At 41.0% G+C, this 16,227-nt stretch overlaps 1 protein-coding gene across 2 annotated transcripts in view; it reads right to left on the bottom strand.

The window, feature by feature from the left end:
- Window positions 1-16,227, bottom strand: part of tspan18a (tetraspanin 18a) — a 47,000-nt gene that overhangs the window by 16,807 nt on the left and 13,966 nt on the right. The window contains exon 2 of one of the 2 annotated variants that reach the window (XM_036586845.1): window positions 3,812-3,897. In XM_036586845.1, coding sequence (XP_036442738.1) covers window positions 3,812-3,814 — 3 coding nt within the window. In that variant the 5' untranslated portion in view covers window positions 3,815-3,897. The remainder of the gene's footprint in view (window positions 1-3,811; window positions 3,898-16,227) is intronic. The other variant, XM_036586847.1, reaches the window with a different exon arrangement.

The raw sequence follows: 16,227 nt of genomic DNA, 5'->3' as shown, positions 1-16,227 counted from the left end.
CAGAGGTTTTTCAGAGACGAGTGTTATGAGAAAAAAAGAAAAACCTGCAAGATGGCTGACAAGAGACCAAAGAGACCCACAAATGTGAGAATTTTCTCCGTTAAAAATTACGATAACCACTGTATTATCTTAGTTTAATGTCGTTTCAGTGTATTATGGTCATTTTCTTCATAACAAGCATATAAAATCCCTAATAGTATGCAAACGTTTCAGTAGCTAGCTAGCTAACTTTCCCGTTCAACCTTAAATAGTCCAGCAGTTCTGACGTCTGAAGCGCCAGAATGTAACTGCTGCACCATTTAAGGTGGAACAGAAAAATTCGAACAAGAAGCTGGACAATATCTGCCTTCAGCTTCGTATCACCAAAGAATTAGGGGTGGGTGATAATAAATAGTTATCTTATACCCCGTCTTTGAAGGCATATGGTGTCCTAAATGTAAACTTTTCCCTCCTCTGCTACCACTGAAGACGGGCCGGGTCGCCTACAGAGCAGCGCTAGTAGCTGTTAATGAAGCAGTGTTTTTTTATTATTTTTTTTTATTTGAGGGTCCCTTTTCGTAGGGCAAGATTTCAACCACTACCCCTTGTAACTCTGTTTCCAAGGGGTTAGGGTGACACTCGAAAACAAGGGGTAGGGGTACAAAAAAGAAATGGGTTTGGACCTAAGTGTTAGTGTCACACAGACAATGATTGAAATGATTGAAAATATCAATATAGTATAATACAAAGAAACAATACGCAATCCCAGACCAAGCAAGGGAAATAACATAAAAGGCTAATGCTATCACAAGCAATAGAATGGACTATTTATATGCTAAAGAGGAAGCAGATCAGGGGACTAGAACTAGATCAGGTAAAGATGAGCCAGGCAGAAGCAGGTTGAGGAGCTGCAGGAGAATCTTGGGAGTGACCTGATGGATTTAAGAATGCTTGCCGATGGTACTTATATATACAGCAACATATATATCAGGTGGCCATACATAATGCATTTATACCTGTCCTATTCTGAGTTATAAGAACTGGTTTAACAACATTAGCTTACTTGCACCAATAAATCAATTGATTGGTCCTTGTGCCAGGCATACTGGCTTCAATTACTTAAACAACCTCATATAAAAGGACTGCTGAGGTGTTTTTTTACTGAATTCATTGCTTTTTAGTTATATAAGATGCTGTTTCCTCATAATTGACCATAATGGCTGTATCATTTTGTTACTATAGCCATAATAGTCTTGTAATAAAAAACAGCTGCATTGGTGCTCAAGGGAAATTCACAATTTTTTAGACTAGTTAGTATTTTTTCTGTTAAAATTTATAGTACATCCCCAAAATCCAAGAGAGTGCTCTCCCAGTTCCACTACTTACATTATTATGCCTGAAAGCCCTCGCTATGACAACAAGGGAAAGGCAAAGCTGAAACCCCTAAAACAGAAAGTGCATTAACAGCATGAGTTGGGCGTTCGCATGATTTTCCCAGGCCTAATTATTCTGAAAGGGAAAAGAGGTTGTTAGTCTTGGACAGGGCTCTTTTTTGGAGTGGTGTCTGAGAGCTGGCTTATCTACTATAAATGAATGATGGACACCATGCTGAGCGGTTCCTGTCTCCAGGGGACAGCAGTCATATTTTGAGGGGGGGTGGGGGCAAAGCTAAGTGAGACAAGCTTGTCTGCAATGAGAGATTCAGTACCCTGGCAACAAGCGGAGAACAGAGAACAGTTAGAATTACAGGGTGTGTGCAAGACAGTCCAAAGCTGGGGGAGCTTCAAGCTCGTCTTCAACATACTGAGAAAATCAGAGGTTATGTCCATGCAGCCACTCATAAACTGTCTGGTCGCCAAATTACCAGGAAGTGCCGCATACAGCAACAGTGCTTCTGTGAAACCTCATGTCTCGACCCTGTTGCGATAAAACAGAGCGTGTATATACGCAACTCAAGTGCAACTGGCCAAGAACAATTTGTTGTGAAAGGCCCTTTTGCATTCAGCTAAACATCTGTCAGCACTCTATTGTGATCCAAAAGGACAGGCAGCACTAACGATCCAGGACTTGAGGAGGAAAGCGGTCTTGATAGTCCAAACAAGACCCCAGCTGGCGAGTGATGATGGCTGGGGGGGTGAGGGGGTTGAGGTGCAGACGCCAAGTTTCTCGCACAGTGAGCTCGGTATTTGCACCAGCTACCCTCGAGAATAACAATAATATGGACACGGCGCTGCAAAAGAAATGCAGCACTTACGGACTGCAGAATTAAGCGATTTAAAGACTGCGATCACTGTACTGGTGTTTTACACAATAAGTAAGTGTCTAATCCTAAATATGGATTTACAGAAGACACAAAGATTAAGAACAAAAGGAGGTGAGGTTATGAAAAAGTACAGTGCACTGAAATACTGCCCAGAGGTTCTATGGCTGGACTAATTTCTGATAGATGGTAGTAAGCACCATAATAATGCACATTTTCAAAAATAATTTTTTGTGGGAATGCTTTATTTAAGCAATACAACACTTGAGGAGCGTGTTATCGCGAAATAACATCACAGCTGTGATTTAGTCACCGTAGATCATCACAGTCGTGATGTTATTGGTGATAACACACTCCTCGAGTGTTCTATTGCTTTAATACAACAGTTAAATAAATACAGTAATAAACTAATAAACTGGGCCGTGAACGCGGCGTTTAATATGTTTTAATGTTCGCAGCACCAAATTATAGTTCCTTAACGAGCAGCTTGTTGCTACATCAGAGTAACAAGCTCCACCCACTCGCTGCACAGCCGGCAGTTCGTTCTCCAGCTCCACACAGACCAACTGACCGTTTGGGAATTTAGTGTCGTCTCATCTTCAGAGTCTGACCAAATTGGCTGTCGGTCAAATGTGATCTTAAAAGTGTCCATTTTCTGTTTGTGGCAAAGTAAGAAGTAAAAACGTTTAAATAGCTTGAGCGTCTCCTACAGCTGTCAAAGTCGTTGCTTAGCAACAGCATCTCAGCGGAGTGATACAGTGTTTGTGAAAAAACCATGATGTTATGATAACCAGAACTAACTGTTGTATAATAAGTTAGTAAAAAAGGGATCTTAATGCTCCACGGAAGATTCTGTCCACAGACCCAGACCTAACCGACAGCTCGAGAGGCAAAGTTCGGTGCCTGCTCTTCATCAGGTCTCCTTGATGTTGTACAGCATGCTATAGACAACAATCACATATTTGTTTCCTGCTCATTCTTCACTGTGCTCTTTTGGAACATCAACAATGATCACCGTCAGATCACTGCGCTTCTATTCCGCACCGCACTTCGCTTCATTACCGTCTTCGGTTTGTGACGGCAAACGACAGCACCAGCATTTAAAACCCTGAAGCTTCAAATGGAACCCTGAATGTTCTTGTAGGCAAAAGCTCTGATGTTGGACTTATTCAGCTCTAGAAAGATTAATGCTACTCTGAGAGCATTTTTCTATTATGCTGTCGATATGGTTTAACAAGCATCAGGCAGAGCACTATTGATTTTCCAAAGGAATGGCATGAGAGAGATGGAGAGTGTACTGAATTATACAATGAGGCTGAAACAGCAAGATTACAACAATAATCAATGGAGAGGGACAGCTAAATCAGAAAGAACATGCCCTGGTATGAATGTTAAGATGTTTCTAAAGGCAGGGATAAGGACCGAGGTCTGCACTCTCAGATTTAGAGATGGGTTAAAAATGAGTCGTCGGGGTGAAGCAGTGTTACTTCCATGCTCTGTGAGTTGAGCCGGGTGACAAGCTGCCACCAGCATTTGATGGTAATGATTTAAAATCATTAAAATTCACCATACCATATGTACCTGTAAATGTCTCTCCCTCTGAGCTGCCGGTTAAGGTGACGTTTCCCAGAATTCCACTTCACAACTCTTCTGTGTAGCTGTGGGTAAGGCAAGAGTAGACAGTGTTATGAAGCACATTACAATACAGTCAGTCATACAGTGTAGATTATCTGATATCTTGCTGCTGAATGTGGTTTAAGTGTCAGTATCCAGTCACACCTACATACACAGGTGACAATTTCTAAGAAAAACTGCCATACACACACACACACACACACACACACACACACACACACACACACACATATATGTATATATTGCTGTTACACACATACATACATGCATACATCATCTAAACCGCTTATCCTTCTGGGTCGCGGTGGGGTGCTGGAGCCTATCCCAGCTGTCATTGGGCGGAAGGCAGGATACACCCTGGACAGGTCGCCAATCCATCGCAGGGCAGACAGACAGACATACACAATCATACACTCAATCACACCTAGGGGCAATTAACCATGTCCAATTGGCCTGACTGCATGCAGGACTGTGGGAGGAAACCAGAGTACCCGGAGGAAACCCATGCAGACACGGGGAGACAGAGAAACGACCCTGGTCACCCGGCCAGGAATCGAAACCAGGCCATTCTCGCTGTGAGGCAACAGTGCTACCCACTGCGCCACCGTGCTTTATATAAAATTATAAAAACACAATTTATATATAACAGGTATTTTCAAGTTATGTCAAAAACTGAAAAACGACAAAAATGGAGATACAAGGTTTTCTTGCGACAACAGCGATGTGTATATATATGTGTGTGTGTGTGTGTATATATATATATATATATCACAGACACAGAGTGTTTCAAAAAGATTAATCCGATTCCAAAATGATTTATTTCCCTTGTAAATCATTGCAGAACAATGTAGTAAATTGTAAATGGTTTAAATGGAGGTTCCCTGCTGACGAAAATCACCCGTCTGTATGATCCTGCCTTGTTACATTATCCTATGTATTAATATGGTCGTTAAAAGAATCATTTTCTTCCTTTTGTTATGACAGCAACGATGTACATGTAAAAGTCAAAATACAAATCAAATACAGTGGCAGCGCTCCGTCTACCTAGTCATGTGTTTCTGTGTAATTGTGTGAGAGCAGCTTAAGAACATTTGGTAGGAGCTCCTCTAGAGAGGTCAGAAACCTACAAAAGGACAAGATACTCCTGCCTCATAATAATGAGACTACATGACTACATACATACATACATACACACCTCTGCATATGAATACTAGAATCATGTGCGAAGTCACAGAGGGGTATCTATAAGGCACGATAACCGCTATTTAGCGTAAGCTAATGCACTTTGTAATAGATGTTCCAAATGAAGATCACACAGCATCCACAATTAGGGCCACAATCTAACCTTCATACGACAGTGGTTCAGCCGTAGAGCGCACAGATGAATTAAACAGAAAACGGATTTTCAGCTGAGCTTGAACCGAGTACCCACAGACAGCCGAGCACAGCTTATTAGCCGGGGCTGGGGGTTCATATAGGGCACAACGCTAAAGGCCCGAAACGTTCAACGGTTTCCATGGAAACAAACAGAGGAAAATGAAGGACCAATAAAATGTTGCTGGTTGCTGTTCAAGGTGGAGAGAGCGCAGCAGAGCAGATCAAAGAGCAGAATAATGAAATGTTCAGGGGAGCCAGAATGGAGATGTGAAAAGACCAGGGCACTGCGGATCAGAGGGAGGAGAAAAGGCACTTCCGAACGTGATCTATTTGCATGATTACCCAGTAGTCTGAGCGAATTCACCTTTATGCTTTGTTCTGCCTTAATGATATGGGGAGAGTCTTGGCAGAGCAGCAAAAGCATGCGATGAGTATTTCATTACTGCTCTTTTTATAATTTCCCTCTGCTGAAAATCAGTCTGACAGACGGTACGGATGACTAATGTGGATTTATCAACAGATCAAGCAAAAAGAAAATCTAAAAAATGGAAAAAAAAAACACCAACATCATCAACTCATATGGTTAATACAATGTAAGATACTTGGAAGGGAAAGGCCAGCAAGTTTATGAGCAGGGACCGTGAACCAAACCTGTAGCTGTACTAAACTTCGCCCTTGAGTTCAGCCACAGCTGCTGTGCTGCAGAGTGACACATCCTGCAAAAGGAAGCACTGCACACACAGTGAACGATGCCTCCCAAGACCCCCATAATCTCTGAGCGGAGGGGTGAATTATAGCACTGACATGAACTCACTGCAAATAAACCAGCTAATTATTCTCAATTAGACAAATGAAAAAATGGTCATAAATAAAAGGCCTGGCCAGTTTCAAATGCTGACCTTAGCAAAGACATGAAGCCTATTTCTGGCAACACTCTCACCAAAGTCAACCTAAGCAAACCGCCTGTCCTCAATCTTCTACTGTGCATAAGTGCTTACATAATGCTATGGGCTAACAGTACTCAGTGCACTGACTCATTTCCAACGAAATAACACAAAGAAAAGTTTAGGCTTAGTTTCCCTGGATGGTTCACAAGCTGTACTGGAGCTTCAGGCTCTATCTGGCAGCTGAGTTAAGTGAGTATTCATTAGACAGAAGGGAATTGAATCATCTGTGTGGGACAGTGTGGATCAGATATACATGCTGATGCCCACGCAGCCAGCCGGCACCTCCTGCATTCACCAATCTGGAGCCCAAGGCCCTTCTTGTGTCCATCAGTCAAGGCTGATTAGAAAGGATCAAAAAGGTTTGGCCACAACTGCTGTTCTGGGTGTTAAACCGCCATGGTGGTTGTAACTTTTAATGCTTTGGGTGGTAATCGCTAATTAGGCCTTGGCCCAGGAAGGTTGTTGCTTTGAAATTCAGATGAGATGTTGGCTTTATATGCAAGGTATATTCATAAGATTGATCTATTTGACTGTCTCGTGTGACGTCATATATGACTGCACTGCCATTTTCAAAATGCATGTGGAGCCATCAAAAAAAAGAATTGCAACATTTTACTGCATTTCTACGTAAGCTAACTGACTTACTTCACTGCTCTGAGCAGTAATATCACTAACTTTATCATTTACTAAGCAAATACTGTCGAAACTCATAATCAGTATCTAACCTTTTTTGCAACGATCAGGCTCTCGCCAGAGCACAGGGTTGGGCTGTGTACTAAATACACAATATGGTGCAGATTTACTAAGAGAGGCGCTAATTACTGACACTCCTGACACTTTGCGCTGGTGGGTTTCGCCAATTTAGCAGGTAATCTATAAATGAACACATACGCAACTTCGTCAATATGTGGTGAGTCCAATATAACCACGTTTGGCTCACCTGTTTTTAGTATAAAAGGCTGTTTCCACCAGGTAGGAGGGAAAATACACGTTTTATCCAACTGTTTCAAGTTCAAACTGTGAGTCATTAGGTCAAAAATACTTATTTTCTCAAGATTTTAACTTCAGTCAAAATAATGACAATGTCCAAAAAAATCAACAATTACTCTTTGAGAAAATGTGTGACTATTTCAACATAATAAATGTTTATATGGGGAAAATAAGACAATATTTTGACCTGTTTTGAAACGTTTATTTTCATCCGGTGAGATGAGTTGAAGTTATGAGCAGAGTGCATCTGGAAGCTGTGAGATATTGTAAAATCCCCATTTAATATTACTGAGTGCATCTAGATCATTTGAGAACAACAAAGTACAGACGCCAAAGCACAGGATTAACTAAGTAAGCAGTGAGAGCCAAAGAGTTTCAGTATGTTCTTCTAACAGCCGTTTTAGAGCGGATGCTTTATTATCATAATCTCGTCCAAGTATTTACCACTTTGAGAGTAAAACTCCTATAAATGCTCATCCAATGGGGCGAAAGCTCAAGAGAGTAGCAACCACACCTTTTGTCTTTTTATGGGTGCCGTTGTGCCTAGTTAGTAAATCCCAACAGCAACTTTAACACCAGAATGGAGTTTGTGATGCCGCTAAACACTAGTAAACCTGTCCCTATATGTCTGTAAAACATTGCTTTCACTTTTCAAATGCTTTTATCTACAGCCACTAATTACTGACAGTCTCCTGACACTGCGCTGGTGTGTTCGGCCAATTTAGCAGGTAATCTACTAAGAACTTCCACGCAAATGAACACATAAGCAACTTTTTAATTAATATACGGTGAGCGCAATATAACCACGTTTGGCTCAAATGCTTTTTGTATAAAAGAACTCTTATTGCTGTTTTTTTGTTCACAACTTCTTCACTATTTTTCAATTTGCTCTCAGATTTAGATGCAGCAGAAAACAGCCAGCGCAAGAAAAGGTTTATGTTACTGCAGAGCAGGGGTGTCAAACTCAACCAGTAAAAAGGCCGAATTAAAAAGTCTCATCAAATCTGTGGGCCAGAGAAAAAAAAAAATAAATTTAATTAATGTTGTGCTGTAACCCCAACTGGCCATTGTTTATTCAAAATATGCAAAAACTTCAACAGTAAAATGCAGACACTTGTAGTAGATCTTGAAAAATTACATGTACACTTTAAATATTAAAAATTTCCCCAGATGTCCGCAAAAAATGTCCCCAGATGCTCAGTCGTCTAAACCTACCTATTTGCTTGAACTAGACATCTGGCATCCTTTCTGTGCTGCAAGTTCATTAAGACTTGGGCTCAGTTTCTGAGCTGCTGAGCTGACGTTGGGTGTTTATGTTGGTTGAACGGCAGCTGCAATGCATTTTGGTGATATGACTGGTGTGGAATTGTGCAGAATTATGTAGAATTGAGGTGAAACCTCTGCCTATAGATTGTTGTTGGGGTAGGAGAGTCGGCGCACGTTGCGTTGCAGCGCATGCTGGGGACTGTAGTGCAGCACATTGTGAAACAGGCTAATGTTAATAGAAAATTAAAATACTTATGCAAGCCGGCTAGGATTGTGTGGCGGGCCTGATCTGGGCCGCGGGCCTTTTGTTTGACACATAGGCTGTAGAGCGATCAATACCACTGAGCCCTTGAATAAGGACATTTTCAATATTTTGAATAGCCCCTTCTGCCAATCACAGTTACATCAGGGGTGGTCAATATGACAATATGTTCTGTTATTGTGATGGTTAGAAGTTTTAGACTAATTATAAGGAGCTTGTAAACAACAACCAGTATACAGTAACTATATTAACTGCATAGTAACAGCTGAGTATGTCAGCCCATTATGTAACTTACTTATATCATTAATATACATTATCAGCTGTATGATTTTTCCCTGTTGTTCTATCTTAAACAATGTTTTGTTTTGTTTTGCACAGATTGAATTAAATAAAAAAGTACTATTTTTTTCATAGCCTTCTTAAATGTGGCACCAATCTTGGAAAAGCTAAACATTTTTATACATATGTATCATGAAAATATCTTCAAATATCACCCATTTCAAATCACCCATCTATAAATTATATAATATTAAATAAAGCTATAAAAACAACTTATGCAATGCTACTGGACGTGCTATAATGGTACACTGACCCGTTAGGTATTTCAATGAGAAACCTCTTGATACGGGCACAGTGAGTAAACTGAGTTGCTTTGTTTACATCATTATTATCTGTAAACAACAGAATCTCTCATAAACCCCTTTTATATTGGTTTATTAAAGGTAAGGCAAGATAAGCTGCCCTGAGCTCCTGTGACATAAAAAAAAAACCTGCCTTCAGGAGGAAATATTTCATAAATCTGGACAAATATCATGAAGAGAGGCTAAACAAAAAAAATCTGTAAAAGATTATCTTCTTTACAAAAGCGCTTCAAGCACTTGCACATGATGCGAAGGTCCTCAGAGGTGACAAAAACATTATGTTATTACATCACACACTTGGAAGAGATTTCTCCCAAACTCAGCACTGCCTCATCTGACAGAGCGAATGGCAGACGTCCAACAGGTAGAGGTCCAGACCTTTTCCTGTAATGCTTCACTGAAGGCCCAACACAAACATCCTACAGCCAAATCAGGTTTGTAGAATTTAGACACTAATGCTGGTTGTTTCCTAAATCATGTCTCCATGCTCCACTTTTATGCGTCCCGTTCTTTTCAGCAAGAGGACCTCTTGCCCATAGACAGAATGATACAGACCAGGCTCTGAAGAAAGCCAGTTTCCGCTCTTTCTGAGAGAGATGGGGAAAAACACGAGGGAAGAAAGGAGGGCTCTAAAGGCCAGAAAAGGCAGTGGGACTCTGCACTCTTGGGAGTCAATTAAGCCAGAGCCTCTTCAGAACAAGAGACAAGAACACAAAGCAAAATAATGGGCCTTCCTACTCTCACTAACAGAGGTTCATTGCAGCTTGCTTGAAATAGAGGAAATCGATCTTTCTCCTGAACATCTATCCACTTCCCAAGCACATACTGTAGCGTCTGCTACTGCTAGAGCTGCGGTTCATTTATTGAGCAAAATAAAATCATACTTGTAACAATGAACAATCGGGTCAGAATCAGACCGCAGATCTTGAGTCTGAATCATATATGGATTAATATTTTTCCATCCAGGTAACATCCATCATTAAATCCAGCTTTAGGATTTACACTATATGTCCAAGTATCCAGCCCCTGATTTCTATTTAGTGAATTTAGCTACTTCAAAATGCACCCATGGATGACACAGGTGGATACACAGCTTGTAAAATCTCCATAGAAAAGCACTGACGATAGAATGAGGTGCTCTGAGGCAGCCACAGAGTGAGTCTAAGGTTACCATTCCCAATGGTAGCGTCGGTTGGAGGGGTGAAAAGCCCCCCCAGCACATTGCTGTGAAGCAGTACGACCAATCCCTAGTAGTGTTCTGTTCAGTGATACCTTTGGGAAGAGCTGGAGTGGCGTTTGTGATCCAGAAATAATCTTCCATCATTAGTACCTGACTTCACTAATGCTCTTGTTGCTGAATGCAATCAAATCCTCAGATGTGGTCCAGCATTTAGTGTAAAAGCCTTCCCAGAGGTGTAGAGGCAGTTACCCTTGATTTTGCAAGAAACAATGGATTTACAACAAACATTTGGACCCAGTCTAATATTGGCGTCAGATCCAAAACTCTCTCATCCGTCAGATTTTTTTTTTCTTTTCTTTAAAATTTTTTTGCTCAGCCCAAAACCAGACAACAAGACTTTCCACTCTTTTGCTGCTATCACTGACTAAACGATAACAGAAGACCTTCTCTGTTCGGTGTATTCTCTCTCAGGCGGCTCTACAGTGGATCTCGTTGTTTTCTCGCCTCGAGTCTCCTTTTGATCACAGTCGTCCAGCCAAACCGATGTCAGCACGTGTGGGTGAAATATAGGGGTTCATACTTTACTGTCTCAAAGTCTGCCAGCATATTTTCAGAATTCTACTCCCCGCTTAGAGACTCCACAAAGCCACACCTGTGAGGCTTCACACACATACAGCTTCTGTTATCAGTTCTCAGGACAAAACACCCTCACAGCAAACTTCATACAAACCCACAAAGTAGTTCATTTAGCATCACTGATCCACAAGTTACCTCCATCGTCTCAACTTACCTGTACTACAGTATGCTACGCCGAGCCTAACCAGACCTGTGCCAGTAAAAAAGAAACAATCCTCTTACACAATAACACTGCAGTTCAGTGCGGCTGTAGCATACAGTCGTCTTTAATTTGGGCATGAAACTTAGCCTCATCTAGTAATAAAGAATGGAGTCGTGAATGTCATAAACTTAAGCGTTCTGAGTAGGGCTGGGTACCGACACCAAAAAGGCACAGACCAAAACATCTCATTATTACCGAGAACCGAAAAGTTTCAAAAACATCGGTGCCTATTTTTGATACTTTGCAAAAACGCAACCACAGTTACATCAGGGGTGGTCAATATGACAATATGTTCTGTTATTGTGATGGTTAGAAGTTAGTTTCAAACTAATTATAGGGAGTTTGTAAACAACAACCAGTATATAGTAACTACATTAACTGCATAGTAAGAACTGAGTACATCAGCCCATTATGTAACTTTCTTTTATCATTAATATACATTATCAACTGTATGATTTTCCCTGTTGTTCTATCTTAAACAATGTTTTGTTTTGTTTTGTTTTGCATAGATTGAATTAAATAAAAAAGTACTCATTTTTTCATAGCCTTCTTAAATGTGGCACTTACAAATCTTGGAAAAGCTAAACATTTTTAAACATATGTTTCATGAACATATCTTCAAATATCAACCATTTCAAATCACACACACCTTTAAGTTATATAATATTAAATAAAGCTATAAAAACAACTTGAGCAATGCCACAAGACAAATCACGAGGGATTTTGGAGTAATCTTATAACAAATGCAAAAAAAAAGAAAAGAAAAGAAAAGTGACCGTCTCCCTGAACACACACACGCAAACGCAGAGAGCACACAGGTCAAAAGTCTGGCTCTACTTTGAAAACGCTACTGAGAACAGTTCCAGGTGCAGCAAGTGCCTTAAGATAGTCGCTTCCTAAACAGGTGACACATCAAATTTGATGAAACATTTGATTACATATGGAATTAATCTCCATTAACAGAACTGCAGAATTTCCGACTGCATGAAGAACAGCAGTGCGTCGCCGCCGGAGAATCTAATATAGAACTCTAATATAGAGGCTAAATATATTACATCCACACCAGTGTTTCCAGTGATAAAATACCATCAGTTTAACAGTTTACTGAGCTCCTTTTTCTCACTTTGCCAGATAAAACTAACACTCATTACTCTGCCGTTAGTCAGCGCTGAAAGCCGGTTAGGATTCAGCTAAAACTAGCACGTGTTAGCTAGCTAGCTGGCTACAATTCAGCCGCCGTATGAACTTATCTGTAACGTTGATATAATTCATGTTCAGTAGGTTTCATAAATGAGCCCTATAAACTACTTGCATGTCGTTTCGGTGTTGGAGGTGAGGGCTTTGACAGTGTTTGGGCCAGTTTACCAGTTCTACTCACACTAATGCAGCTGCTCACGGAGAAACAGCCCCTTTCACTGTAGCAGAAAAGCTCAGGATGTCAGTTGGGAGGGACGAAGAGCCACAGAGCAGAAACCAGTTTAATTCTTAAAGGACTGCAGCCCTTTTCGACTGCTGAGTCTCCCTGGTTTAGGTAGGACACACAGATAGATCATTTGTTTTATCCCTCTATGTCAGACCTGTAACGGTGGTTACAGTAGTGTGTTTTTTTGCTTTGTGAAATACGTGTTTTTATTTAGAGAGAAGACAAAAGCATTAAATCCCAAGTATCAGCCCCCATCTAGAGATACGCCTTCAAACACACTAATGTCTGCCTGGTATGCAGTAGAAAAAGAAAATCATAATAATTATTCATTTTTTTGTATTTTTTATCACAATTAGAAAAAAGGTATTGAAAAAAGTATTGTTGCAATATCGATATCAAATTCAAAGTATCGTATCGGTATCAAACACTTTCAAACAATACCCAGCCCTAGTTCTGAGGCCACTAAGCTTAGCATGACACCTTTTTCTCTGAAGCCGTCCAAGTGTATGAGAGCTGAAACCTTAATTAACTCATGTGTTTTTCCCGAAACCTGAAGCTGTTTTGTCTGATGTCTGCAACCTGAGGCTGTGATCTGATGTCCTAAAACAGGGGTTCCCAATGTTTTGCAACTTGCGGGTCACACAAACAACAACAAAAGCTTCCATGGCCTATAAGATCTAATCTGATCGCTCTGACTCACCAAAATGGATAACTGATGATGTTTGTTAACTACTGAGTACTGGATATCAGGCTGAAGAAAGGAAAGCTGCAAACTGAATGGCAGCTCAAGTTGATGGGTTTATATACATATACATATACATATTGTCTCTGTCCAACAAAAAACAAGTCTCTCCAAAATGGCAAGTTTGCAGGAGAGGGCAAAAACGTTCCTTACTTTCAATGTAAGTCAAAGTAAACAGATTTTATTCTATGTAATTTTGGAGCATTTCTATGGGTTCAATTTTCATTAAATTTTTTACAATCTAAACGGCAGCTGCTGATCTCAAATGTAGAAAAGTAAAACCAGCCACTTCATTATGTACACCACCATGTTTCTATACTCACTGTTCATTTTCTGAGCTTGACTTACTTACTTTGTAGTTACAGACAATGGTCAGGACCCCCACAGGACCACCACAGAGCAGATACTGTTTGGGTGGTGGATCATTCTCAGCACTGCAGTAACACTGATGTGGTGGTGGCGTGTTAGTGTGTGTTGTGCTGGTCTGAGTGGATCAGACACAGCAGTGCTGCTGGAGTTTTTAAACACCTCAGTGTCACTGCTGGACTGAGAATAGTCCACCAACCAAAAATATCCAGTCAACAGCGTCCTGTGACCACCGACCAACAAAGTAGGAATGTCCTATAGAGTGGACACTCTAAAAAAGTGTCCACTCTAAAAAACTCTAAAAAACTCAATAAGCACTGCTGCGTCTGATCCACTCATACCAGTATAATACAGACTAACATGTCACTACCATGTCAGGGTCACTGCAGCGCTGAGAACAATCAACGTGTATGATGAAGTAAGATATCAATTCGCTGAACATGTTTAAAAGTTCAATTATTTTCATGTGTGGGGAATAGTAGTGTCTTTCAAAGGTTTTCATAACATCAGTAAAAAGAATGACGTTATTGTGGTAAACGATCAACCACCCTGTTAAGCTCTGGGGTGGTCCTGTGGGGTCATGACCACTGAGGAACAGGGTGAAAGGGGGCTAACAAAGTACACAGAGAAACAGATGGACTACAGTCTGTAATTGTAGAAGTACAACACACACACATACATGGTACATGGACCAGAGAAAAGGAACAAAAAGTGTAGACACAAGACAAGGCGTGCTTAATGAAGTGGCCAGTTGGCGTTTACACATATGTTTAGTGTCAAAGTGATGGCGTGAACTGTTGGGCTTCAAAGCTACATTTGGCAGGATCCCTGAGCAAACAGCATAGAGAGGCATTTGCTCGTTTACAGTCTCATGGCATCTCAGGAATTCTCCTAGCACTTAGTGCTCACTGCTGTACTGTGGATTTAGAAAAAAAAATCTGATGACCAAACACCACCATGGACCCTCACAGAGCAGGTACTATTTGGGTGGTGGGTCATTCTCAGCACTGCAGTAACACTGACGTGGTGGTGGTGTGTTAGTGTGTGTTGTGCTGGTACGAGTGGATCAGACACAGCAGTGCTGCTGGAGTTTTTAAACACCTCAGTGTCACTGCTGGACTGAGAATAGTCTACCAACCAAAAATATCCAGCCAACAGCGTCCTGTGGGCAGCAACCACTGATGAAGGACTAGAGGATGACCAACACAAACTGTGCAGCAGCAGATGAGCTATCGTCTCTGACTTTACATCTACAAGGTGGACTGACAAGGTAGGAGTGTCTAATAGAGTGGACAGTGAGTGGACACAGTGTTAAAAACTCCAGTAGCACTGCTGTGTCTGATCCACTCGTACCAGCACAGCACACACTAACACACTTACTGCAGTGCTGAGAATGATCCACCACCCAAATAGTACCTGCTCTGTGAGGGTCCATGGGGGTCCTGACCACTGAACAACAGGGTAAAAGGGGGCTAACAAAGTATGCAGAGAAACAGATGAACTACAGTCTGTAACTGTAGAACTACAAAGTGCACCTATATAGTAAGTGGAGCTGATAAAATGGACAATGAGTATAGAAACAAGGAGGTGGTCACAATGTTATGCCTGATCGGTATATATATGACAATTAGTTGTCACATAACAATCATAATCATGACAGCCCCACTCAAGAGTCATCGACATTAGGGCTCACTAGTAACGTTACTAGAGCAAGCACACAATCAATAAGACCACCCTGATGCTTTGGCACACGCACACACATAAAGCTACAACAACTCAAAATAGGTTAACAAAGGAAAACGGTAAAATATTAAATAAGATAAAATAACAAAGAGACCTTTGATGAACCACCAAACGCAAACAAGATCATGTTCCCCCTCAGAATTACGGCACGTAGCTCTGCTCTCACACACAGTGTGGGAAGCTGAACACACTGCGTGTGTGATTTATTACTCCACTGGGTCACCAGCGGCAGCTGAATTTCCCACAGCCTTAAGGCATAAACCAACTAACCTGCTTTTAAAAGTTCAAGCTCTACACTCAAGTTCTATGTTGTCTTCCATTAACACTCATAAATCATTTCATTAGTTTTGCCACTGGGAGCCACAGCACCACAACAATCAATAACAATGATCGCTGCGCTGACCCATAATTTAAACTACATGGGGGCATTTTTTCCCTTTCCATTAACTTCTCTTGACCAAATGGAGTGGATCCATGCCTTGCGTGAGGACAGTTGAACAGATTTCATCAGTCCATCGATATTTTCAACACCTAATCAGCCAGGCCACAATATCATTACTGAGAGCGTTTTTCATCTC

This window comes from Colossoma macropomum, unplaced genomic scaffold (genome assembly GCF_904425465.1).
Source record: "Colossoma macropomum unplaced genomic scaffold, Colossoma_macropomum, whole genome shotgun sequence".
NCBI lineage: Eukaryota > Metazoa > Chordata > Actinopteri > Characiformes > Serrasalmidae > Colossoma > Colossoma macropomum.
Note: the sequence above shows the minus strand (reverse complement) of the source record. Positions and strands in the feature narration are given on the sequence as shown.